This window comes from Aotus nancymaae, unplaced genomic scaffold, assembly GCF_030222135.1.
Source record: "Aotus nancymaae isolate 86718 unplaced genomic scaffold, 86718_ANA_hifiasm-v0.15.2.pri h1tg000111l, whole genome shotgun sequence".
Taxonomy (NCBI): Eukaryota; Metazoa; Chordata; class Mammalia; order Primates; family Aotidae; genus Aotus; species Aotus nancymaae.
The window spans coordinates 1,285,008-1,310,368 of NW_026988526.1; the positions used below are offsets into that span (position 1 = coordinate 1,285,008).

General features: G+C 54.8%; 1 protein-coding gene across 2 annotated transcripts in view; it reads right to left on the reverse strand.

Moving 5' to 3' along the window:
- Nucleotides 1-14,199, reverse strand: part of IL3RA (interleukin 3 receptor subunit alpha) — a 41,538-nt gene extending 27,339 nt beyond the window's left edge. For both annotated transcript variants that reach the window (XM_064370981.1, XM_064370980.1), the window contains exons 1-4: nt 14,087-14,199; nt 13,281-13,395; nt 12,476-12,608; nt 11,488-11,672 (exon numbers count right to left, since the gene is read on the reverse strand). In XM_064370981.1, the coding sequence (XP_064227051.1) occupies nt 11,488-11,672; nt 12,476-12,608; nt 13,281-13,395; nt 14,087-14,176 (523 nt within the window). In that variant the 5' untranslated portion in view covers nt 14,177-14,199. The remainder of the gene's footprint in view (nt 1-11,487; nt 11,673-12,475; nt 12,609-13,280; nt 13,396-14,086) is intronic.
- Nucleotides 14,200-25,361: the final 11,162 nt, after the last annotated feature.

A 25,361-nucleotide genomic window follows, 5' to 3' on the forward strand; every position in this document is an offset into this window, starting at 1 on the left:
TCCCATGACCCATGATGGAAGCCATGATGGGGGCGTCCCATAACCCATGATGGAAGCCATGATGGGGGCGTCCATGACCCATGATGGAAGCCATGATGGGTGGTACCATGTCCCATGATGGAAGCCATGATGGGGGGTTCCCATGACCCATGATGGACGCCATGATGGGGGTTCCCATGACCCATGATGGAAGCCATGATGGGGGGGGTCTCTTGACCCATGATGGAAGCCATGATGGGGGTACCCATGACCCATGAAGGAAGCCATGATGGGGGGGTCCCATGACCAATGATGGAAGCCATGATGGCGAGGTCCCATGACTCATGATGAAAGCCATGATGGGGGGTGACCCATGACCTATGATGGAGGCCATGATGGCGCTCCCACATGATGGAAGCCATGACAGGGGGGTCCCATGACCCATGATGGAACCCATGACGGGGGTCCCATGAGCCGTGATGGAACCCATAATGGGGGGGGTCCAGTGACCAATGATGGAAGCCATGATGGAGGTTTCATGACCCATGATGGAAGCCATGATGGGGGGGTCCCATGACCCATGATGGAAGCCATGATGGGGGCGTCCCATAACCCATGATGGAAGCCATGATGGGGGCGTCCCATGACCCATGATGGAAGCCATGATGGGGTGTCCCATAACCCGTGATGGAAGCCATGATGGGGCGGTCACATGACCCATGATGGAAGCCATGATGGGTGGTACCATGTCCCATGATGGAAGCCATGATGGGGAGCTCCCATGACCCATGATGGACGCCATGATGGGGGGTCACATGACCCATGATGGAAGCCATGATGGGGGGGTCTCTTGACCCATGATGGAAGCCATGATGGGGGTTCCCATGACCCATGAAGGAAGCCATGAAGGGGGGTCCCATGACCAATGATGGAAGCCATGATGGCGAGGTCCCATGACTCATGATGAAAGCCATGATGGGGGGTGACCCATGACCCATGATGGAGGCCATGATGGCGCTCCCACATGATGGAAGCCATGACAGGGGTGTCCCATGACCCATGATGGAATCGACCGGGTCCCATGAGCCATGATGGAACCCATAATGGGGGGGTCCCGTGACCAATGATGGAAGCCATGATGGAGGGTCCCATGACCCATGATGGAAGCCATCATGGGTGGGGGTCACCTGACCAATGATGGAAGCCATGATGGGGCAGTCCCATGACCCATGATGGAAGCCATGATGGGGGGGAACCATGACCCATGATGGAAGCCATGATGGGGGGTCCCATGACCCATGATGTAACCCATGATGGGGGGGTCCCATGACCCATGATGGAAGCCATGATGGGGGGGTCCCATGACCCTTGATGGAAGCCATGATGGAGGGTCCCATGACCCAGGATGGAAGCCATGATGGGGGGTCCCATGACCCATGATGGAAGCCATGATGGGGGCGTCCCATAACCCATGATGGAAGCCATGATGGGGGAGTCCCATGACCCATGATGGAAGCCATGATGGGTGGTACCATGTCCCATGATGGAAGCCATGATGGGGGATTCCCATGACCCATGATGGACGCCATGATGGGGGGGTCCCATGACCCATGATGGAAGCCATGATGGGGGGTCTCTTGACCCATGATGGAAGCCATGATGGGGGTACTCATGACCCATGAAGGAAGCCATGATGGGGGGTCCCATGACCAATAATGGAAGCCATGATGGGCGGTCCCATAACCCGTGATGGAAGCCATGATGGGGCAGTCACATGACCCATGATGGAAGCCATGATGGGTGGTACCATGTGCCATGATGGAAGCCATGATGGGGGGGTCCCATGACCCATGATGGAAGCCATGATGGGGGGTCCCATGACCCATGATGGAAGCCATGATGGGTGGTCCCATGATTCATTATGAAAGCCATGATGGGGGGTGACCCATGACCCATGATGGAGGCCATGATGGCGCTCCCATATGATGGAAGCCATGACACGGGGGTCCCATGACCCATGATGGAACCCGTGACGGGAGTCCCATGAGACATGATGGAACCCATAAGGGGGGGGTCCCGTGAACAATGATGGAAGCCAGTATGGAGGTCCCATGACCCATGATGGAAGCCATGATGGGGGGGGTCCCATGACCCATGATGGAAGCCATGATGGGGGCGTCTCATAACCCATGATGGAAGCCATGATGGGGCGGTCACATGACCCATGATGGAAGCCATGATGGGTGGTACCATGTCCCATGATGGAAGCCATGATGAGGGGTTCCCATGACCCATGATGGACGCCATGATGGGGGGGGTCCCATGACCCATGATGGAAGCCATGATGGGGGGATCTCTTGACCCATGATGGAAGCCATGATGGGTGTACTCATGACCCATGAAGGAAGCCATGATGGGGGTCCCATGACCAATGATGGAAGCCATGATGGGGGGGTCCCATAACCCGTGATGGAAGCCATGATGGGGCGGTCACATGACCCATGATGGAAGCCATGATGGGTGGTACCATGTCCCATGATGGAAGCCATGATGGGGGGTTCCCATGACCCATGATGGACGCCATAATGGGGAGTCCCATGACCCATGATGGAAGCCATGATGGGGGGGGTCTCTTGACCCATGATGGAAGCCATGATGGGGGGTCCCATGACTCATTATGAAAGCCATGATGGGGGGTGACCCATGACCCATGATGGAGGCCATGATGGCGCTCCCACATGATGGAAGCCATGACGGGGGGGGTCCCATGACCCATGATGGAACCCATGACGGGGATCCCATGAGCCATGATGGAACCCATAATGGGGGGGTCCCGTGACCAATGATGGAAGCCTTGATGGAGGTCCCATGACCCATGATGGAAGCCATGATGGGGGGGGTCCCATGACCCATGATGGAAGCCATGATGGGGCGTCCCATGACCCATGATGGAAGCCATGATTGGGGCGTCCCATGACCCCTGATGGAAGCCATGATGGGGGGTCCCATAACCCGTGATGGATGCCATGATGGGGCGGTCACATGACCCATGATGGAAGCCATGATGGGTGGTACCATGTCCCATGATGGAAGCCATGATGGTGGGTTCCCATGACCCATGATGGACGCCATGATGGGGGGGTCCATTGACCGATGATGGAAGCCATGATGGGGGGGGTCTCTTGACCTATGATGGAAGCCATGATGTGGGTTTCCCATGACCCATGAAGGAAGCCATGTTGGAGGGTCCCATGACCCATGATGGATGCCATGATGGGGGGTCCCATGACCCATGATGGAAGCCATGATTGGGGGTCTCTTGACCCATGATGGAAGCCATGATGGGGGGTCCCATGACTCATTATGAAAGCCATGATGGGGGGTGACCCATGACCCATGATGGAGGCCATGATGGCGCTCCCATATGATGGAAGCCATGACACGGGGGTCCCATGACCCATGATGGAACCCGTGACGGGGGTCCCATGAGACATGATGGAACCCATAAGGGGGGGTCCCGTGAACAATGATGGAAGCCATTATGGAGGTCCCATGACCCATGATGGAAGCCATGATGGGGGGGTCCCATGACCCATGATGGAAGCCATGATGAGGGGTTCCCATGACCCATGATGGACGCCATGATGGGGGGTCCCATGACCCATGATGGAAGCCATGATGGGGGGATCTCTTGACCCATGATGGAAGCCATGATGGGTGTACTCATGACCCATGAAGGAAGCCATGATGGAGGTCCCATGACCAATGATGGAAGCCATGATGGGCGGTCCCATAACCCGTGATGGAAGCCATGATGGGGCGGTCACATGACCCATGATGGAAGCCATGATGGGTGGTACCATGTCCCATGATGGAAGCCATGATGGGGGGTTCCCATGACCCATGATGGACGCCATAATGGGGAGTCCCATGACCCATGATGGAAGCCATGATGGGGGGGGTCTCTTGACCCATGATGGAAGCCATGATGGGGGGTCCCATGACTCATTATGAAAGCCATGATGGGGGGTGACCCATGACCCATGATGGAGGCCATGATGGCGCTCCCACATGATGGAAGCCATGACGGGGGGGTCCCATGACCCATGATGGAACCCATGACGGGGATCCCATGAGCCATGATGGAACCCATAATGGGGGGGTCCCGTGACCAATGATGGAAGCCTTGATGGAGGTCCCATGACCCATGATGGAAGCCATGATGGGGGGGGTCCCATGACCCATGATGGAAGCCATGATGGGGCGTCCCATGACCCATGATGGAAGCCATGATTGGGGCGTCCCATGACCCCTGATGGAAGCCATGATGGGGGGGTCCCATAACCCGTGATGGATGCCATGATGGGGCGGTCACATGACCCATGATGGAAGCCATGATGGGTGGTACCATGTCCCATGATGGAAGCCATGATGGTGGGTTCCCATGACCCATGATGGACGCCATGATGGGGGGTCCATTGACCCATGATGGAAGCCATGATGGGGGGGGTCTCTTGACCCATGATGGAAGCCATGATGGGGGTTCCCATGACCCATGAAGGAAGCCATGATGGGGGGTCCCATGACCAATGATGGAAGCCATGATGGCGAGGTCCCATGACTCATTATGAAAGCCATGATGGGGGGTGACCCATGACCCATGATGGAGGCCATGATGGCGCTCCCACATGATGGAAGCCATGACAGGGGGTTCCCATGACCCATGATGGAATCCATGACGGTGGTCCCATGAGCCATGATGGAACCCATAATGGGGGGGGTCCCGTGACCAATGATGGAAGTCATGATGGAGGTCCCATGACCCATGATGGAAGCCATGATGGGGGCGTCCCATGACCCATGATGGAAGCCATGATAGGGGGTCCCATAACCCGTGATGGAAGCCATGATGGGGCGGTCACATGACCCATGATGGAAGCGATGATGAGGGGGTCTCTGGACCCAAGATGGAAGCCATGATGGGGAGTTCCCATGACCCATAAAGGAAGCCATAATGGGGGGTCCCATGACCCATGATGGTAGCCATGATGCGGGAGTCCCATGACCCATGATGGAAGCGATGATGGGGGTTCCCATGACCCATGAAGGAACCCATGATGGGGGGTCCCATGACCCATGATGGAAGCCATGATGGGGGGGTCGCACGACCCATGATGGAAGCCATAATATGGGGGTCCCATGACCCATGATGGAAGCCATGATGGGGGGTTCCCATGACCCATGATGGACGCCATGATGGGGGTTCCCATGACCTATGATGGAAGCCATGATGGAGGGGCCCCATGACCCATGATGGAAGCCATGAATGGAGGGGTCCCATGACCCATGATGGAAGCCATGATGGGGGGTTCCCATGACCCATGATGGAAGCCATGATGGGGGGTTCTATGACCCATGCTGGAAGCCATGATGGGGGTTCGCATGACCCATGATGGAAGCCATGATGGGGTGGTCCCATGACCCATGATGGAAGCCATGATTTGGGGGTCTCTTGACCCATAATGTAAGCCATGATGGGGGGTTCCCATGACCCATAAAGGAAGCCATGATGGGGTGTCCCATGACGGATGATGGTAGCCATGATGGGGAAGTCCCATGACACATGATGGAAGCGATGATGTGGGGTTCCCATGACCCATGAAGGAAGCCATGATGGGGCGTCCCATGACACAGGATGGAAGCCATGATGGGGGGGTACCATGACCCATGATGGAAGCCATGATGGGGGTTCCCATGACCCATGAAGGAAGCCATGATGGGGGGGTCCCATGACCAATGATGGAAGCCATGATGGTGAGGTCCCATGACCCATGATGAAAGCCGTGATGGGGGGTTACCCATGACACATGATGGAGGCCATGATGGCGCTCCCACATGATGGAAGCCGTGACGGGGGGGTCCCATGGCCCATGATCAAATCCATGACGGGGTTCCCATGAGCCATGATGAAACCCATAATGGGGGGGTCCCATGACCCATGATGGAAGCCATGATGGGGGTCCCATGACCCATGATGGAAGCCATGATGGGGCGGTCCCATGACCCATGATGGAAGCCATGATGGGGTTCCCATGACCCATGATGGAACCCATGATGGGGGGGCCCCATGACCCATGATGGAAGTCATGAATGGTGGGCGTCCCATGACCCATGATGGAAGCCATGATGGGGGGGTTCCATGACCCATGCTGGAAGCCATGAGGGGGGTTTCCCATGACCGAAGATGGAAGCCATGATGGGGTGGTCCCATGACCCATGATGGAAGCGATGATGGGGGGTCTCTTGACCCATGATGGAAGCCATGATGGGGGGTTCCCATGACCCATAAAGGAAGCCATGATGGGGGGGGTACCAGGACCCATGATGGAAGCCATGATGGGGGGGTACCATGACCCATGATGGAAGCCATGATGGAGGGTCCCATGACCCATGATGGAAGCCATGATGGGGGGGTCGAATGACCCATGATGGAAGCCATAATGGGGGGGTCCCATGACACATGATGGAAGCCATGATTGGGGGGAACCATGACCCATGATGGAACCGATGATGGGGGGGTCACACGACCCATGATGGAAGCCACGATGGCGGGGTCCCATGACCCATGATGGAACCCATGATGGGGGGGTCCCATGACCCATGATGGAAGCCATGATGGGGGTTCCCATGACCCATGATGGAATCCACAACGGGGGTCCCATGACCCATAACGGAAGCCATGATGGGGGTGCCATGACCCATGACGGAAGCCATGATGGAGGATCCCATGACCCATGATTGAAGCCATGATGGGGGCGTCCCATGACCCATGATGGAAGCCATGATGGGGGGGTTACCCATGACCCATGATGGACGCCATGATGGCACTCCCACATGATGGAAGCCATGACAGGGGTGTCCCATGACCCATGATGGAATCCATGACGGGGGTCCCATGAGCCATGATGGAACCCATAATGGGGGGGGTCCCATGACCCATTATGGAAGCCAAGATGGAGGTCCCATGACCCATGATGGAACCCATAACGGGGGTCCCATGACCCATGACGGAAGCCATGGTGGAGGGTCCCATGACCCATGATGGAAGCCATGATGGGGGGGGTCCCACGACCCATGATGGAAGCCATGATGGGTGGGTCCTACGACCCATGATGGAAGCCATGATGGGGCGGTCCCACGACCCATGATGGAAGCCATGATGGGGGGGTCCCATAACCCATGATGGAAGCCATGATGGGGCGTTCCCATGACCCATGATGGACGCCATGATGGGGGTCCCATGACCCATGATGGAATCCATGATGGGGGTTTCCCATGACCCATGATGGACGCCATGATGGGGGGGTCCCATGACCCATGATGGAAGCCATGATGAGGGGGTCTCTTGACTCATGATGGAAGCCATGATGGGGGGTTCCCATGACCCATGAAGGAAGCCATGATGGGTGTCCCATGACCCATGATAGAAGCCATGATGGGGGGGTCCCATGACCCATGATGGAAGCCATGATGGGGGGGTCCCATGACCCTTGATGGAACCCATAACGGGGGTCCCATGACCCATAACGGAAGCCATGATGGGGGTGCCATGACCCATGACGGAAGCCATGATGGAGGGTCCCAGGACCCATGATGGAAGCCATGATGGGGGGGTCCCATGACCCATGATGGAAGCCATGATGGGGGCGTCCCATAACCCATGATGGAAGCCATGATGGGGGCGTCCATGACCCATGATGGAAGCCATGATGGGTGGTACCATGTCCCATGATGGAAGCCATGATGGGGGGTTCCCATGACCCATGATGGACGCCATGATGGGGGTTCCCATGACCCATGATGGAAGCCATGATGGGGGGGGGTCTCTTGACCCATGATGGAAGCCATGATGGGGGTACCCATGACCCATGAAGGAAGCCATGATGGGGGGGTCCCATGACCAATGATGGAAGCCATGATGGCGAGGTCCCATGACTCATGATGAAAGCCATGATGGGGGGTGACCCATGACCTATGATGGAGGCCATGATGGCGCTCCCACATGATGGAAGCCATGACAGGGGGGTCCCATGACCCATGATGGAACCCATGACGGGGGTCCCATGAGCCGTGATGGAACCCATAATGGGGGGGGTCCAGTGACCAATGATGGAAGCCATGATGGAGGTTTCATGACCCATGATGGAAGCCATGATGGGGGGGGTCCCATGACCCATGATGGAAGCCATGATGGGGGCGTCCCATAACCCATGATGGAAGCCATGATGGGGGCGTCCCATGACCCATGATGGAAGCCATGATGGGGTGTCCCATAACCCGTGATGGAAGCCATGATGGGGCGGTCACATGACCCATGATGGAAGCCATGATGGGTGGTACCATGTCCCATGATGGAAGCCATGATGGGGAGCTCCCATGACCCATGATGGACGCCATGATGGGGGGTCACATGACCCATGATGGAAGCCATGATGGGGGGGTCTCTTGACCCATGATGGAAGCCATGATGGGGGTTCCCATGACCCATGAAGGAAGCCATGAAGGGGGGTCCCATGACCAATGATGGAAGCCATGATGGCGAGGTCCCATGACTCATGATGAAAGCCATGATGGGGGGGTGACCCATGACCCATGATGGAGGCCATGATGGCGCTCCCACATGATGGAAGCCATGACAGGGGTGTCCCATGACCCATGATGGAATCCATGACCGGGTCCCATGAGCCATGATGGAACCCATAATGGGGGGGTCCCGTGACCAATGATGGAAGCCATGATGGAGGGTCCCATGACCCATGATGGAAGCCATCATGGGTGGGGGTCACCTGACCAATGATGGAAGCCATGATGGGGCAGTCCCATGACCCATGATGGAAGCCATGATGGGGGGGAACCATGACCCATGATGGAAGCCATGATGGGGGGTCCCATGACCCATGATGTAACCCATGATGGGGGGGTCCCATGACCCATGATGGAAGCCATGATGGGGGGGTCCCATGACCCTTGATGGAAGCCATGATGGAGGGTCCCATGACCCAGGATGGAAGCCATGATGGGGGGTCCCATGACCCATGATGGAAGCCATGATGGGGGCGTCCCATAACCCATGATGGAAGCCATGATGGGGGAGTCCCATGACCCATGATGGAAGCCATGATGGGTGGTACCATGTCCCATGATGGAAGCCATGATGGGGGATTCCCATGACCCATGATGGACGCCATGATGGGGGGGTCCCATGACCCATGATGGAAGCCATGATGGGGGGTCTCTTGACCCATGATGGAAGCCATGATGGGGGTACTCATGACCCATGAAGGAAGCCATGATGGGGGGTCCCATGACCAATAATGGAAGCCATGATGGGCGGTCCCATAACCCGTGATGGAAGCCATGATGGGGCAGTCACATGACCCATGATGGAAGCCATGATGGGTGGTACCATGTGCCATGATGGAAGCCATGATGGGGGGGTCCCATGACCCATGATGGAAGCCATGATGGGGGGTCCCATGACCCATGATGGAAGCCATGATGGGTGGTCCCATGATTCATTATGAAAGCCATGATGGGGGGTGACCCATGACCCATGATGGAGGCCATGATGGCGCTCCCATATGATGGAAGCCATGACACGGGGGTCCCATGACCCATGATGGAACCCGTGACGGGAGTCCCATGAGACATGATGGAACCCATAAGGGGGGGTCCCGTGAACAATGATGGAAGCCAGTATGGAGGTCCCATGACCCATGATGGAAGCCATGATGGGGGGGGTCCCATGACCCATGATGGAAGCCATGATGGGGGCGTCTCATAACCCATGATGGAAGCCATGATGGGGCGGTCACATGACCCATGATGGAAGCCATGATGGGTGGTACCATGTCCCATGATGGAAGCCATGATGAGGGGTTCCCATGACCCATGATGGACGCCATGATGGGGGGGGTCCCATGACCCATGATGGAAGCCATGATGGGGGGATCTCTTGACCCATGATGGAAGCCATGATGGGTGTACTCATGACCCATGAAGGAAGCCATGATGGGGGTCCCATGACCAATGATGGAAGCCATGATGGGGGGTCCCATAACCCGTGATGGAAGCCATGATGGGGCGGTCACATGACCCATGATGGAAGCCATGATGGGTGGTACCATGTCCCATGATGGAAGCCATGATGGGGGGTTCCCATGACCCATGATGGACGCCATAATGGGGAGTCCCATGACCCATGATGGAAGCCATGATGGGGGGGGTCTCTTGACCCATGATGGAAGCCATGATGGGGGGTCCCATGACTCATTATGAAAGCCATGATGGGGGGTGACCCATGACCCATGATGGAGGCCATGATGGCGCTCCCACATGATGGAAGCCATGACGGGGGGGTCCCATGACCCATGATGGAACCCATGACGGGGATCCCATGAGCCATGATGGAACCCATAATGGGGGGGTCCCGTGACCAATGATGGAAGCCTTGATGGAGGTCCCATGACCCATGATGGAAGCCATGATGGGGGGGGTCCCATGACCCATGATGGAAGCCATGATGGGGCGTCCCATGACCCATGATGGAAGCCATGATTGGGGCGTCCCATGACCCCTGATGGAAGCCATGATGGGGGGTCCCATAACCCGTGATGGATGCCATGATGGGGCGGTCACATGACCCATGATGGAAGCCATGATGGGTGGTACCATGTCCCATGATGGAAGCCATGATGGTGGGTTCCCATGACCCATGATGGACGCCATGATGGGGGGGGTCCATTGACCGATGATGGAAGCCATGATGGGGGGGGTCTCTTGACCTATGATGGAAGCCATGATGTGGGTTTCCCATGACCCATGAAGGAAGCCATGTTGGAGGGTCCCATGAACCATGATGGTAGCCATGATGGGCGGGTCCCATGACCCATGATGGAAGCCATGATGGGGGGGGTCCCATGACCCATGATGGTAGCCATGATGGGCGGGTCCCATGACCCATGATGGAAGCCATGATGGAGGATCCCATGACCCATGATGTTAGCCATGATTGGGGGTCACATGACCCATGATGGAAGCCATGATGGGGGCGTCCCATGACCCATGATGGAAGCCATGATGGGGGGGTCCCATGACCCATGATGGAAGCCATGATGGGGGTGTCCCATGACAGATAATGGAACCCATGATGGGGGGTCCCATGACCCATGATGGAAGCCATGATGGGTGGGTCCCATGACCCATGATGGAACCCATGACCGAACCCGTGATGGCATCAGTCTCTGTGTCTACACCATGGAAAACAGCATGAGAAGATGACCCTCTAGGAGCCAGGAAGAGACCTCCCCACGGGCCGGCCCTTCCAGCCACTGCCTTCCAACCCCTAGCCTCTGGAAATGGGAGTGACCGGCGTGTATGTTGGGGGCCAGCTGGGACGTGGGAGCTGCCTCGAGGCTGTGAGCAGCCGGGGAGGCCTGGGCCACTCACCGATCTCTGAAAACACGACAAGCTGGTCTACGCACGGGACGCGGAAGGCTTCGCTAGAGCCCGTCACCAGGATAAAGGCTGTTAGAGACCCCCGGGAGATGCCAGAGACGTCACTGAAGACACAGCCAATGTGAGTCCCTCGCCCATTCGTGTCGTAGTGGACACAGGGGTGCTGCTCCTGGCTCCTGCGGGAAACACACGAAGTTGGGGGATGGGCCAGGGCTGATGACCACCCGCCCCGGGGACACCTCGTCCTGCCCAGCTCCACCTCTTCCTCTCCCTCCTCCTCTCGTTTCTCTTCGTCCTCCCCCTCCTCCTCATTCCTCCTCCCCCTACTCTTCCTCCCCCTCCTCCTCCCCCTTCTCTTCCTCCCCCTCCTCCTCATTCCTCCTCCCCCCTTCTCTTCCTCCCCCTCCTCCTCATTCCTCCTCCCTTCCATCCTCCGTCCATCCTCCGTCCATCCTCCCTCCGTCCTCACTCCATCCTCCCTCCATCCTCCATCCATCCTCCGTCCGTCCTCCCTCCATCCTCCCTTCCTTCCTCCCTCCATCCTCCCTCCATCCTCCCTCCGTCCTCCCTTCCGTCCTCCCTTCCGTCCTCCCTCCGTCCTCCCTCCATCCTCCCTTCCGTCCTCCCTCCATCCTCCCTCCATCCTGCCTCCATCCTCCCTCCGTCCTCCCTCCATCCTCCCTTCCGTCCTCCCTCCATCCTCCCTCCATCCTCCCTCCATCCTCCCTTCCATACTCCCTCCATCCTCCCTTCCGTCCTCCCTCCAGCCTCACTTACATTCTCCCTTCCATCCTCCCTCCATCCTCCTTTCCATCCTCCTTCCATCCTCCCTCCATCCTCCCTCCATCCTCCCTTCCGTCCTCCCTCCATCCTCCCTCCCGTCCTCCCTCCATCCTCCCTTCCATCCTCCCTCCATCCTCCCTCCATCCTCCCCTGCCTTCTCCCCGCCTCCTCCTCCGAAGCCCAAGGCCGAACCTACTCTGGATCCTTGACCGACAGGTGGTACTGGACGTCGCCGGGGGCCTGCGGACCCACGGCCCAGCTGCAGCTCATGAGGTCCACGTCGTGAACCCAGCAGGTCAGGTTCTGCGCGGCTGCCTGCGAATTCCCACCTGCGTTCACAAACCAGAAAGACAACGCGAGGGGCTCCTGCCTGTCATCCCCGAGCGTCAGGAGGCCGAGGCGGGCGGATCACCTGAGGCCGGGAGTTTGAGACCAGCCTGGCCAGCATGGCGAAACCCCGTCTCTACCAAAAGACAAAAATTAGCTGCCCATGGTGGCCAGCGCCTGTAATCCCAGCTACCCGGGAGGCTGAGGCAGGAGAATCGCTTGAACCTGGGAGGTGGAGGTTGCAGTGAGCCGAGATGTCACCACTGCACTCCAGCCTGGGCGACAGATAGAGACCTTGTCTTCAAAGAAAGAAAGAGAGAAGGGGGAAAAAAAGAGAGAGAGAGAGGAAGGAAAGGAGGAAGGAAGGAAGGAGGGAGGGAAGGAAGGAAGGGAGGGAGGGAGAGAGGGAGGAAGGAAGGAAGGAGGAACGAGGGAGGGAAGGAAGGAAGGAGGAAGGAAGGAAGGAAGGGAGGTGTGAGGGAGGGAGAGAAGGAATAACGAAGGAAGGAGGGAGAGAGGGAAGGAGGGAGGGAGGGAGGGAGGGAAGGAGGGAGGGAGGGAGGGAAGGAGGGAGGGAGGGAGGGAGGGAAGGGAGGAAGGAATGAGGGAAGAAGGAAGGAAGGAAGGAAGAAGGAAGGACAAAGAATAAAGAAACCCTGCACGGTTGCTCTCACCGTCCTCCGGGAAGAGGATCCAGGCTGAGAAGGGCGGGCTGGCCACCGTGACGGTGTAGTTGGTCACCTCACACAAGGAAATTGCTTCAAACTGGCAGTAGCGATTATTCATTGCCTGAGAAACACACAGCATTAGACGGTGGCTGACAGACGATGCTTAATTTGATGCTAACGATGTTTACTTTTTGTTTTTTTTTTTGAGGCAGAGCCTCGCTCTTGTTGCCCAGGCTGGAGTGCGGTGGTGCGATCTCAGCTCACTGCGACCTCTGCCTCCCAGGTTCAAGCAATTCTCCTGCCTCAGTCTCCCGAATAACTAATATTACAGGCACCTGCCGCCAGGCCTGGCTAATCTTTAAAATAGTTTTTGGTAGAGGCGGGGTTTTACCACGTTGGAGAGGCTGGTCTCGAACTCCTGGCCTCAGGTGATCCGCCTGCCTCAGCCTCCCAAAGTGCTGGGCTGACAGGCGCCCACCACCACGGCCGACTAATTTCTGTATTTTTAGTAGAGACGGGGTTTCACCGTCTTGGCCCGGCCGAGTCTTGAACTTGTGGCCTCGTGATCCAGCTGCTGAAGTGCTGGCGTTACAGGCGTGAGCCAGCGCGGCCGGCCCGTTGCTTTGTTTTTTGTTGAGACGGGGTCTCACTGTGCTGAGTCAGGAAGGAAACGGAGCAGGTCAAAACTCCCGTGCTGATCAGTGCTGGGATCGTGCCTGTTCATAGCCACTGCACTCCAGCCTGGGCAACATAGCAAGACCCCATCAAAAAAAAAAAAAAAAAAAAAAAGACAGAGAGAGGAGAGGATTCACCTGTATTCCATAGTCTGGACCTTTCTGGCAGTCGATACCGGTAACATTCCCATCAACGTCCCAGGTCAACGTCTGAGTGTTTGCTTCCATCCTTACGTTCCTGATGGGCGGATTTGCAACTAAAATGGTGGGAGTTTTCAGTTAGAAGAGATACACAATCCATAGGAGTGTGAAAACAGCGTTGTACGCTGGGCGGTGGCTCACGCCTGTCATCCCAGCACTTTGGGAGGCCGAGGCGGGCAGGTCACTGGAGGTCAGGAGTTCGAGACCAGCCTGGCCAACACGCTGAAACCCCGTCTCTACTAAAAAATAAAAAATTAGCCAGGAGTGGTGGCTTCTGCCTGTCATCCCAGCACTTTGGGAGGCCGAGGCGGGCAGGTAACTGGAGGTCAGGAGTTCAAGACCAGCCTGGCCAACACGGTGAAACCCTGTCTCTACTAAACATACAAAAATTAGCCGGGAGTGGTGGTTTCTGCCTCTCATCCAAGCACTTTGGGAGGCCGAGGCGGGCAGGTCACTGGAGGTCAGGCGTTCAAGACCAGCCTGGCTAACACAGCAAAACACCATCTCTAATAAAAATAGATAAATTATCCGGCATTGCTAGCAGGTACCTGTAATCCCAGCTACTCGGGAGGCTGAGGCAGGAGAATCCCTTGAACCCGGGAGGTGGAGGTTGCAGTGAGCTGAGATCACGCCAGTGCACTCCAGCCTGGATGACAGAATAAGACTCCATCTCAAAAACAAAACAAAAAAGCATTGTAATGCGCACTTTATTTTTGCCTGTGGTGTTGCTGGAAAATCAGCGTACGCACATTCAAATACACACTGCAGTGTAATGAAATATGAACGTACTAACGCCACCGTGTCAGAGTGCAAGGAGGTTTCTCTGTCTCTTTCATTTTTCTTTTTGAGATGGAGTCTCGCTCCGTTGCCCAGGCTGGAGTGCAATGGTGTGATCTCGGCTCACTGCAACCTCCGCCTCCCGGGTTCAAGCGATTCTCCTGCCTCAGCCTCCCGAGTAGCTGGGATTACAGGCGCCCGCCACCACGCCCGGCTAATTTTTGTATTTTCAGTAAAGACAGGATTTCACCATGTTGGCCAGGCTGGTCTCGAACTCCTGACCTAACGTGATCCACCTGCCTCGGCCTCCCAAAGTGCTGGGATGACAGGTGTGAGCCACCGTGCCCGGCCGAAGGAGGTGTCTCTCGGCCATCACAGTGCTCGTTATATTTCATAAATGACTCGTAGGAAGATGGAAAAGGCAATATTCTTTTACACCTGGCTAGTCACCCAAAGCTAGAAACCTACATCAGATATTTCTCAAGGGTTTATCTCTCATCGGCCACTTAGAAAACTCGGAGGAAATGACTGTTTATAAACCGTAAGAATCGTGAGTAGTCATCAAGGTCAACAACCTTAGTTTACTAAGCAAGACCAAAGCATAGAAACATCTAGATTTCTATCATGATCTTCTCCTAACTTAGAAGGATAATTGATTCCTTAAAACAAACTCTCAGCCCTGTGCGGTGGCTCACACCTGCAATCCCAGCACTTCGGGAAGATGAGGTGGGTGGATCGTGAGGTCAGGAGTTCAAGACCAGCCTGACCAAGATGGTGGAACACCGTCTCTACTAAAAATACAAAAATTAGCTGGGTGTGGTGGTGGGTGCCTGTGGTCCCAGCTACTCGGGAGGCTGAGGCAGGAGAATCGCTTGAACCCGGGAGGCGGAGGTTGCAGTGAGCTGAGATCACATCACTGCACTCCAGCCTGGGTGACAGAGTGAGACTCCATCTCAAGAGAGAAAGAAACAGGGAAGGAGGGAAGGAGGGAAACAGAGAAAAGAAAGAAAGAAAGAAAAAGAAAGAAAGAAAGAAGGAAGGAAGGAAGGAAGGAAGGAAGGAAGGAAGGGGCCGGGCATGGTGGCTCACGCCTGTAATCCAAACACTTTGGAGGCCAAGGTGGGCCGATCACCTGAGGTCGGGTGTTCAAGACCAGCCTGATCAACATGGTGAAACCCTGTCTTAAAAAAGAAAGAAAGAAAGAAACAAGGAAGGGAGTGGGAGGGAGGAAGAAAGGAAGGAAAGAAAGAAGGAAAGAGAAATAAAGAAAGAAGGAAGATACACAGTCAAGGAAATGGAAAACAGCAATTGGTGCTACTGATCCCAGCCCCCAGTTTCATCCACACACCTCACATGGCGTCTGCGTCATGATCAGAGCCTGCCTGTGATGTTTTTTCTTTTTTTTTTCATAACAGACAGGGTTTCCCCACGTTGCCCAGGCTGGTCTCGATGTCTTAACATTGTGATCTGCCCGCCTCGGCCTCCCAAAGTGCTGGGATTACAGGCGTGAGCCACCACACTCCACCTAATTTTTGTATTTTTAGTAGAGATGGGGTTTCACCATGTTGGCCAGGATGGTCTCGAACTCCTGACCTTATGATCCGCCCGCCTCGGCCTCCCAAAGTGCTACAATCATGGGTGGGAGCCACCGTGCCCAGCTATTTTTTTTCTTTCTTTCTTTCTTTTTTTTTAAATGGAGTGTCACTCTGTCACCCAGGCTGGAGTGCAATGGCGCAATCTCAGCTCACCGCAACCTCTGCCTCCTGGGTTCAAGCAATTCTCTTGCCTCAGCCTCCCGAGTAGCTGGGATTACAGGCACGCGCCACCATGCCCGGCTAATTTTTGTATGTTTTTTGGTAGCGATGAGGTTTCATCATGTTGGCCAGGCTGGTCTCGAACTCCTGACCTCATGATCCACCCGCCTTGGCCTCCCAAAGTGCTACAATCATGGGTGGGAGCCACCGTGCCCAGCTATTTTTTTTCTTTCTTTCTTTCTTTTTTTTTAAATGGAGTGTCACTCTGTCACCCAGGCTGGAGTGCAATGGCGCAATCTCAGCTCACCGCAACCTCTGCCTCCTGGGTTCAAGCAATTCTCTTGCCTCAGCCTCCCGAGTAGCTGGGATTACAGGCACGCGCCACCATGCCCGGCTAATTTTTGTATGTTTTTTGGTAGCGATGAGGTTTCATCATGTTGGCCAGGCTGGTCTCGAACTCCTGACCTCATGATCCACCCGCCTTGGCCTCCCAAAGTGCTACAATGATGGGTGGGAGCCACCGTGCCCAGCTATTTTTCTTTCTTTCTTTCTTTTTTTGAAATGGAGTGTCACTCTGTCACCCAGGCTGGAGTGCAATGGCGCGATCTTGTCTCACCGCAACCTCTGCCTCCTGGGTTCAAGCAATTCTCCGGCCTCACCCTCCCGAGTAGCTGGCATTACAGGCATGCGCCGCCACGCCCTGCTAATTTTTTGTATTAATAGAGACGGAGTTTCATCATGTTGGCCAGGCTGGTCTCGAACTCCTGACCTCGTGATCCACCCTCCTCGGCCTCCCAAACTGCCGCGATGACAGACGTGAGCCACCGCACCCATCCAGAATGTGCTTTTTTTATTGTTTTTTTTTTTTCTCCAGCTCTTACTCTGGTTGGTTTGCAGGAGGCAGGGCACGGGCATCAGCAGCAGCGTGAGCCGTAGAAGGACCGCGGGGAGCGCAGCTCTCTCAGGACAGAGGTGCCTGCTGGAGGACAAGGGGCAGTCAGGCAGCCGGGAGCGGCCGTGGGACGGGGCTGCGGGTGGGGAAGGGCGCTGGACCCCTCCGGAGAGATGCTGCTTCTGGAGGGAGGGCTGCTGTGTGAGTGTGTGTATGTGAGTGTGTGTGGGCGGGGTGTGTGTGTATGTGTGTCAGTGTGTGTGAGTCTGGGAGCGTGTGACTGTGTGTTGAATGTGTGTGTGTGACTGTGTGGGAGCATGTGAGCATCTGTGTGTGTCAGTGTGTGTGTCTGGGAGCGTGTGTGTGTTCAATGTATGTGTGACAGTGTGTGGGAGCATGTGACCATCTGTGTGTGTGTGTGAGTTGAATCTGTGTGAGTGTGTGTTGAGTGTGTGGTGTGTGTGTCAGTGTGTGTGAGTCTGGGAGCATGTGTGTGTTCAGTGTGTGTGTCTGTGTGGGAGCATGTCAGCATCTGTGTGTGTGTCAGTGTGTGTGAGTCTGGGAGCCTGTGTGTGTTCAGTGTGTGTGTCTGTGTGGGAGCATGTCAGCATCTGTGTGTGTGTCAGTGTGTATGAGTCTGGGAGCGTGTGTGTGTTCAATGTATGTGTGACAGTGTGTGGGAGCATGTGACCATTTGTGTGTCAGTGTGTGAGTTGAATCTGTGTGAATGAGTGTGTGTTGAGTGTGTGGTGTGTGTGAGTCTGGGAGCATGTGTGTGTTCAATGTGTGTGTCTGTGTGGGAGCATGTGAGCATCTGTGTGTGTCAGTCTGTGTGTTGAATCTGTGTGTGAATGAGTGTGTGTTGTGTGTGTCAGTCTGTGTGAGTCTGGGAGCATGTGACTGTTCAATGTGTGTGTGTGACTGTGTGGGAACATGTGAGCATCTGTGTGTGCGTCAGTGTGTGTGTTGAATCTGTGTTTGAATGCGTGTGTCTTGAGTGTGTGTGGTGTGTGAATGTCTGTTGAGTGTGGTAGTGTGTTGTGTAGGAGTGTGTGCGTGTGAGTGAGAGTGTGTGAATGTGTTTGTTGAGTGTGGCAGTGTTGAGTGTGTGCGTGTGTGCATGTGAGCACCTGTGTCTGTGAATGTGTGTTGAGTGTGTGTATGTGTGTGAGCGTGTCTGTGAATGTGTGTTGAGTGTGGGAGTGTGTTGAGTGTGAGTGTATGTCTGAGTGTGAATGTGTGTGGGTGTGTGTTGGGTGTGTGCGTGTGTGTGCAAATACACCTGTGCAGACACATGCACGTGGGAGTGTGACTGTACATGTGTGTGCTGTGTGCATGAACATCTGTGTGTGTGTGTACGTGGGTGTAGTTTATGTGTGCATGCCAGTGTGTAGAAGTGTATGTTTGCATGTTTGCACCTGACTGCGTGTGTGTGCACACACGTGCACGGTGCACGTCTATCAGCAGGTGCATATGTGCACGTGTGCTGGCACCTGTGGTGTGTACATTTGTGTGCCTGTGCTTATCCGTGTGCACACATATGAGTTTGTGTGTTTTCTTTCTTTTTTTTTTTTGAGATGGCGTTTCCCTCTGTGGCCCAGGCTGGAGTGCAGTGGTGTGATCTCGGCTCACTGCAACCTCCGCTTCCCAGGTTCAAGTGATTCTCCTGCCTCAGCCTCCCGAGTAGCTGGGGTTACAGGCGCCCGCCACCACGCGCGGCTAATGTTTGTATTTTTAGTAGAGACGAGGTTTCGCCATGTTGGCCAGGCTGGTCTCGAACTCCCGACCTCAGGTGATCCACCTGCCTCGGCCTCCCAAAGTGCTGGGATGACAGGGGTGAGGCACCGTACCTGGCCGTGTTTGTGTTTACGACAGTCTGGGTGTGTGCGCGCCTGTGTGTGCATAAAAGTGTGTGCGTGCATGTGTGAATGTACATATGGAAGCACGTTTGCACGAGTGTGTACGTGTGCATGTGTGTGTGCGTGTGCGTGGTGTGTGTAAGTGTCTGTGTGTGCGGCAGCCTTTACGTTTTGAAACAGCTCTCGCCCTGTGGGTTTAGCCCATTCGTGGCTGCAGCCCAGAAACCAGGAAATGACAATTACAAAACCAACGCAGACAGACAGAGCTGCCGTAACGGAGAGGTGCAGGACCTCGGCGTCCAGGGGGTGGAACCTTCCCCCGTGTCCCTGTAAAACCTGTCTGCAGCCCGGCTCTCCAGGACCCGGCTCTGGGTGGTGGGGTTTTTTTTTGGCCCCCGGGGGAAGGCAGCTGCGGACTTTCCCCAGGGCCCCACTCATCTTTCTCAAGCACCCTTCTCTTTCTTTTTTTTGTTTTTTCTGAGACGGAGTTTCACTCTTGTCGCCCAGGCTGGAGTGCAATGGCACGATCTCCGCTCACTGCAACCTCCGCCTCCTGGGTTCAAGCAATTCTCCTGCCTCAGTCTCTGGAGTAGCTGGAATTACAGGCATGCACCACCACGCCCAGCTAATTTTTGTATTTTTTTTTTAGTAGATATGGGGTTTCTCCACTTTGGTCAGTCTGGTCTTGAACTCCTGACCTCACGTGATCCACCTGCCTTGGCCTCCCAAAGTGCTGGGCTGACGGGTGTGAGCCACTGTTCCTGGCGTCTCAAAAACCCTTAACACCTGTGTTAGCAGCAGTAAAAAGAATCCAGAAGCCCGACTCGGTGGCTCACGCCTGTCATCTCAGCACTTTGGGAGGCCGACGCAGGTGGATCACCTGAGGTCGGGAGTTCGAGACCAGCCTCACCAACATGGTGAAACCCTGTCTCTACTGAAAATACAAAAATTAGCCGGGCATCATGACACGTGCCTGTAGTCCCAGCTACTTGGGAGGCTGAGGCAGGAGAATCGCTTGAACCCAGGGGACAGAGGTTGAGGTGAGCCAAGATCACATCACTGAACTCCAGCCTGGGTGACAGAGCAAGACTCCCTCTCAAAAAATAAATGAATAAATAAATAAAAATAAAAGCAAACACCCTTTACACCTCTGTTAGCAGCAGTAAAAAGAATCCAGAAGCCAGGTGTGGTGGCTCACGCCTGTAATCCCAGCACTTTGGGAGGCCGAGGCGGGTGGATCATGAGGTCAAGAGATCGAGACCATCCCGGTCAACATGGTGAAACCCCGTCTCTACTAAAAATACAAAAAATTAGCTGGGCATGGTGGCACGCGCCTATAATCCCAGCTACTCAGGAGGCTGAGGCAGGAGAATTACCTGAACCCAGGAGGCAGAGGTTGCGGTGAGCCGAGATCGCGCCATTGCACTCCAGCCTGGGTAACAGGAACGAAACTCTGTCTCAAAAAAAAAAAAAAGAAAAGAAAAGAAAAAAAGAATCCAGAAGCTAGGCACGGTGACTCACGCCTGTAATCCCAGCACTTTGGGAGGCCAAGGTGGGTGGATCATGTGGTCAGGAGTTCAAGACCAGCCTGGCCAACATGGTGAAACGCAGTCTCTACTAAAAATACAAAAATTAGCCGGGCGTGTTGGTGGGCGCCCGTAATCCCAGCTACTCAGGGGGCTGAAGCAAGAGAGTTGTTGAACCCGGGAGGTGGAGGTTGCGGCGAGGTGAGATCGCACCAGCTTCGGTGACAGAATGAGACTCCTCAAAAAAAAAAAAAAAAAAAAAAGAATCCAGACTCTTCCTCTTCTCCAGCCCGGCACGGGGTTCCTGAGAGCCTCACCTGCCTCGGAGACCAGCCCCTCCACAAAGGCAGATCTCAGCTGGGAATCAAGGCTTCGAATCTGCCGGTTCAGGTGCGTTTCCAGCCTGTCATTCCAGGGTCTCCGCCAGGAGTCCTGAGTCTCTCCTGAACCATTGCCAAGAGCCTCGGGGCTCCCGGAAACTTCAGCATCTCCACAATGGAAGTTTCAAGGATCCCAAAGTAGCAACTTTTATGCAAATACAGTGAAAGTGCTTCGAGCTGGTTCATGCCTGTCATCCCAGCACTTTGGGAGGCCAAGGCGGGCAGATCACCTGAGGTCGGGAGTTTGAGACCAGCCTGGCCAACATGGTGAAATCCTGTCTCTGCTAAAAACACAAAAATTAGCCAGGCGTGGTGGTGGGTGCCTGTAATCCCAGATACTCATGAGGCTGAGGCAGGAGAGTCGCTTGAACCCAGGGGGCAAATGTTGCAGTGAGCCGAGATCACATCACTGCACTCCAGCCTGGGTGACACAGCAAGACTCCATCTCAAAAAAAAAAAAAAAAACTAAAAATAAAAATTAAAAAAAGGAAGTGGTTCTAACCGAAGAAGGGGTAGGAGGGAGAGGGGGTTGGGGAGGATCCCATATTGCTTCTCTGCTGAAGGCATCCACTCGGCTGCAGTCTGGGAATCGTGGGAACTGGGGCGAGGCAGGGAGGCACTGACATGCGTATTTTTTTCCTTTTTTTTTTTCTTCTCTCTCTCTCTCTCTCTTTTTGAGATGGAGTCTTGCTCTGTCGCCCAGGCCAAAGTACACGGCACGCTCTCGGCTCACTGCAACCTCCACCTCCCGGGCTCAACAACTCTTTTTCCTCTGCCTCCCGAGCAGCGCGGATTACAGGCGCGCAGCACCACACCTGGCTAATTCTTGTGTTTTTAGTAGAGACGGGATTTCACCATGTTGGCCAGGCTGGTCTTGAACTCCTGACCTCATAATCCGCCCAGCTCAGCCTCCCAAAGTGCTGGGATTACAGGCGTGAGCCATCACACCCGGCCTTTTTCTTTTATTTCTAGACATGGGTGTCTTGGTCTGTTGCTCAGGCTGGAGGGCAGAGGTTCGATCCCAGCTCGTTGTAACCTCAAACTGCTGTGCAGAAATGACCCTCCCAGCTCAGCCTCATTTTTTTAATCCTTTGGTAGAGACAAGGTCTCACAATGAGGTCCAGGCTGGTCTCAAACTCGCCAAAGTGCTGGCATCATACACATGAGTCACCATGAATTCTGTGTTTTTGGGGTGTTTTTTCTTGAGACACAGTTTCACTGTTGTTGCAGAGGCTGGAGGGCAGTGGTGCAATCTCTGCTCACCGCAACGTCCGCCTCCAGGGTTCAAGTGATTCTCCTGCCTCAGCCTCCTGAGTAGCTGGGATTACAGGCGCACACCACCACAGGCGGTAATTTTGCATTTTTAGTAGAGACGGGTTTTCTCCATGTTGGGCAGGCTGGTCTCGAACTCCAGACCTCAGGTGATCCGCCTGCCTTGGCCTCTCGAAGTGATGGGATGACAGGCACGAGCCACTGTGCCCAGCCATTAAAATTTACTGGTATATGTATATATATATATATATATATATATATTTTTTTTTGAGATGGAATTTCACTCTTGTCACCCAGGCTGGAGTGCAGTGGCACAATCTCGGCTCACCGCAGCCTCTGCCTTCTGGGTTCAAGCGATTCTCCTGCCTCAGCCTCCCAAGTAGCTGGGATTACAGGCATGCCCCACCACATGCAGCTAATTTTCTATTTTTTAGTAGAGACGGGGTTTCTCCATGTTGGTCAGGCTGGTCTCGAACTCCCGACCTCAGGTAATCTGCCCTCCTCAGCCTCCCAAAGTGCTGGGATTACAGGCGTGAGCCACCGTGCCTCACTGGCTAATATTTTCAATTGGCTGGGTGAGGTGGCTCACGCCTGTCATTCCAGCACTTTGGGAGGCTGAAGCAGGTGGATCGCTTGAGGTCAGGACTTCAAGACCAGCCTGACAAACATGGTGAAACCCCATCTCTACTAAAAACACAAAAATTACCCGGATGTGGTGGCAGGTGCCTGTAATCCCAGCTACTCAGGAAATTGAGGCAGGAGAATCACTTGAACCTGTGAGGTGGTGGTTGCAGTGAGGTGAGATTGTGCCACTGCGCTCCAGCCTGGGCGACAGAGCGAGGCTCCATCTCAAAAAAACAAGGGTTAGGAGGGCAAAAAAAAAAAAAAAAAAAAAAATTATTGGCCAGGAAGGTCACACATGTCATCCCAGCACTTTGGGAGGCGGAGGGGGGTGGATTGCTTGAGCCCAGGAGTTTGAGATCAGCCTGGACAACACATCAAGACCCCATCTGTACAGAAACGACAAAAATTACCAGGGCGTGGTGGTGTGTGCCTGTGGCGCTAGCTACGTGGGAGGCTGAGGCAGTAGGATCACCTGAGTCTGGGAGTTCAAGGCTGCAGTCAGCTATGACCGCATCACTACACTCCAGCCTGGACCACAGAGCAAGACCCTATCTAAAAAAAAAAAAAGTTTTTTTCATCCATGTGGGATTCACCCTCCACACAATTTACCACCGTGAAATGTGCAATTCAGAGGCATACACCACGTTATAAAACCACCACTTCCATCTTCCAGAACAGGTGGTCACCCAAGAAAGACACCCCAGACCCATTAAAGGCACCTCGGTCCCCCTCTGCACCCCTGGCAACCACGCACCCACGTCCTGTCTCGGTGGATTTGCCTGTATCTGGACACAGCGAATAAATAGACTCCTATGTATACGACGTACGTATGTACGATTTGCGTGTGTGGCTTGTGTCGGGAAGTGTGGCGTGCTCGCGGTTCACCTGCATTGCAGACTATGGCAGAGACTTGTTCCTTTTCATGTCTGCGTAATATTCCACTGTGTGGGTAGAACGCAGTCTCTCTCTCCATTCGTCTAGAGACGGCTTTTACGGGTGTCGTCACCTCTTGGCTACTGTGAATAAATCTGCTGGCAGGGAGTCGAGCTTTATTTATTTCTGTATTTTTGACACAGAGTCTTGCTCTGTTACCCAGGCTGGAGTGCAGTGGCACGATCCTGGCTCACCGCAATCTCCGCCTCCTGGGTTCAGGCAATTCTCCTGCCTCAGCCTCCTGAGTAGCTGGGATTACAGGCACGCGCCACCGCGCCCAGCTAATTTTTTGTACTTTTAGTAGAGACGGGGTTTCACCATGTTGACCAGGATGGTCTCGATCTCTTGACCTCGTGATCCACCCGCCTCGGCCTCCCAAAGTGCTGGGATTACAGGCTTGAGCCACCGCGCCCGGCTATTTCTGTATTTTTGACACAGAGTCTTGCTCTGTTACCCAGGCTGGAGTGCAGTGGCACGATCCTGGCTCACTACAAGCTCCACTTTCCGGGTTCAAGTGATGCTCGTGCATCAGCCTCCTTAGTAGCTGGGATTACAGGTGCACGCCACCACACCTGGCTAATTTTTTGTATTTGTAGTAGCGAGGGGGTTTTCACTGAGTTGGTCGCGCTGGTCTTGAAGTCCTGACCTCATGATCGCCTGCCTTCGCCTCCCAAAGTGCTGGGATGACAGGCCTGTGACTCCCATGCCTGGCTGGGACCTGAGCTTTCACCAGCAGTCTGGGGTATTCTGACTCTCACCAGCCTTTGAAAACCAGGGAGAAACGCTAAGAGCAGGCTGGGGGTACCCGTCCCTAAAGCATCGCCATGTCCGGCCGTCAGCCGTGGGCACAGCTCTTTGACCAGCCGGACCAGCCATCCGACGAACATACAACTCTAAACATGGGCCCGTGTTTCCATTTTCTAGCAAGCACATTGGTGAATCAGAAAACAGTGTCAAATTCCCTGCAATGCTCTCATCTTTATGCACTCAAGGCGCCTGAGATGATATTACAGCTTCAGCGTGTGAGCCACACACAGATCATTGATAAGGTGGGAAACATCTTCCTTTGGTAGCAGGCTGTCCAGTGGGGTGTGTGTCGGGCTGTCCAGTGGGGTGTGTGTCGGGTTGTCCAGTGGTGTGTGTGTCTGGTTGCTCAGTGGGGTGTGTGTCTGGTTGTTCACTGGGGTGTGTGTCT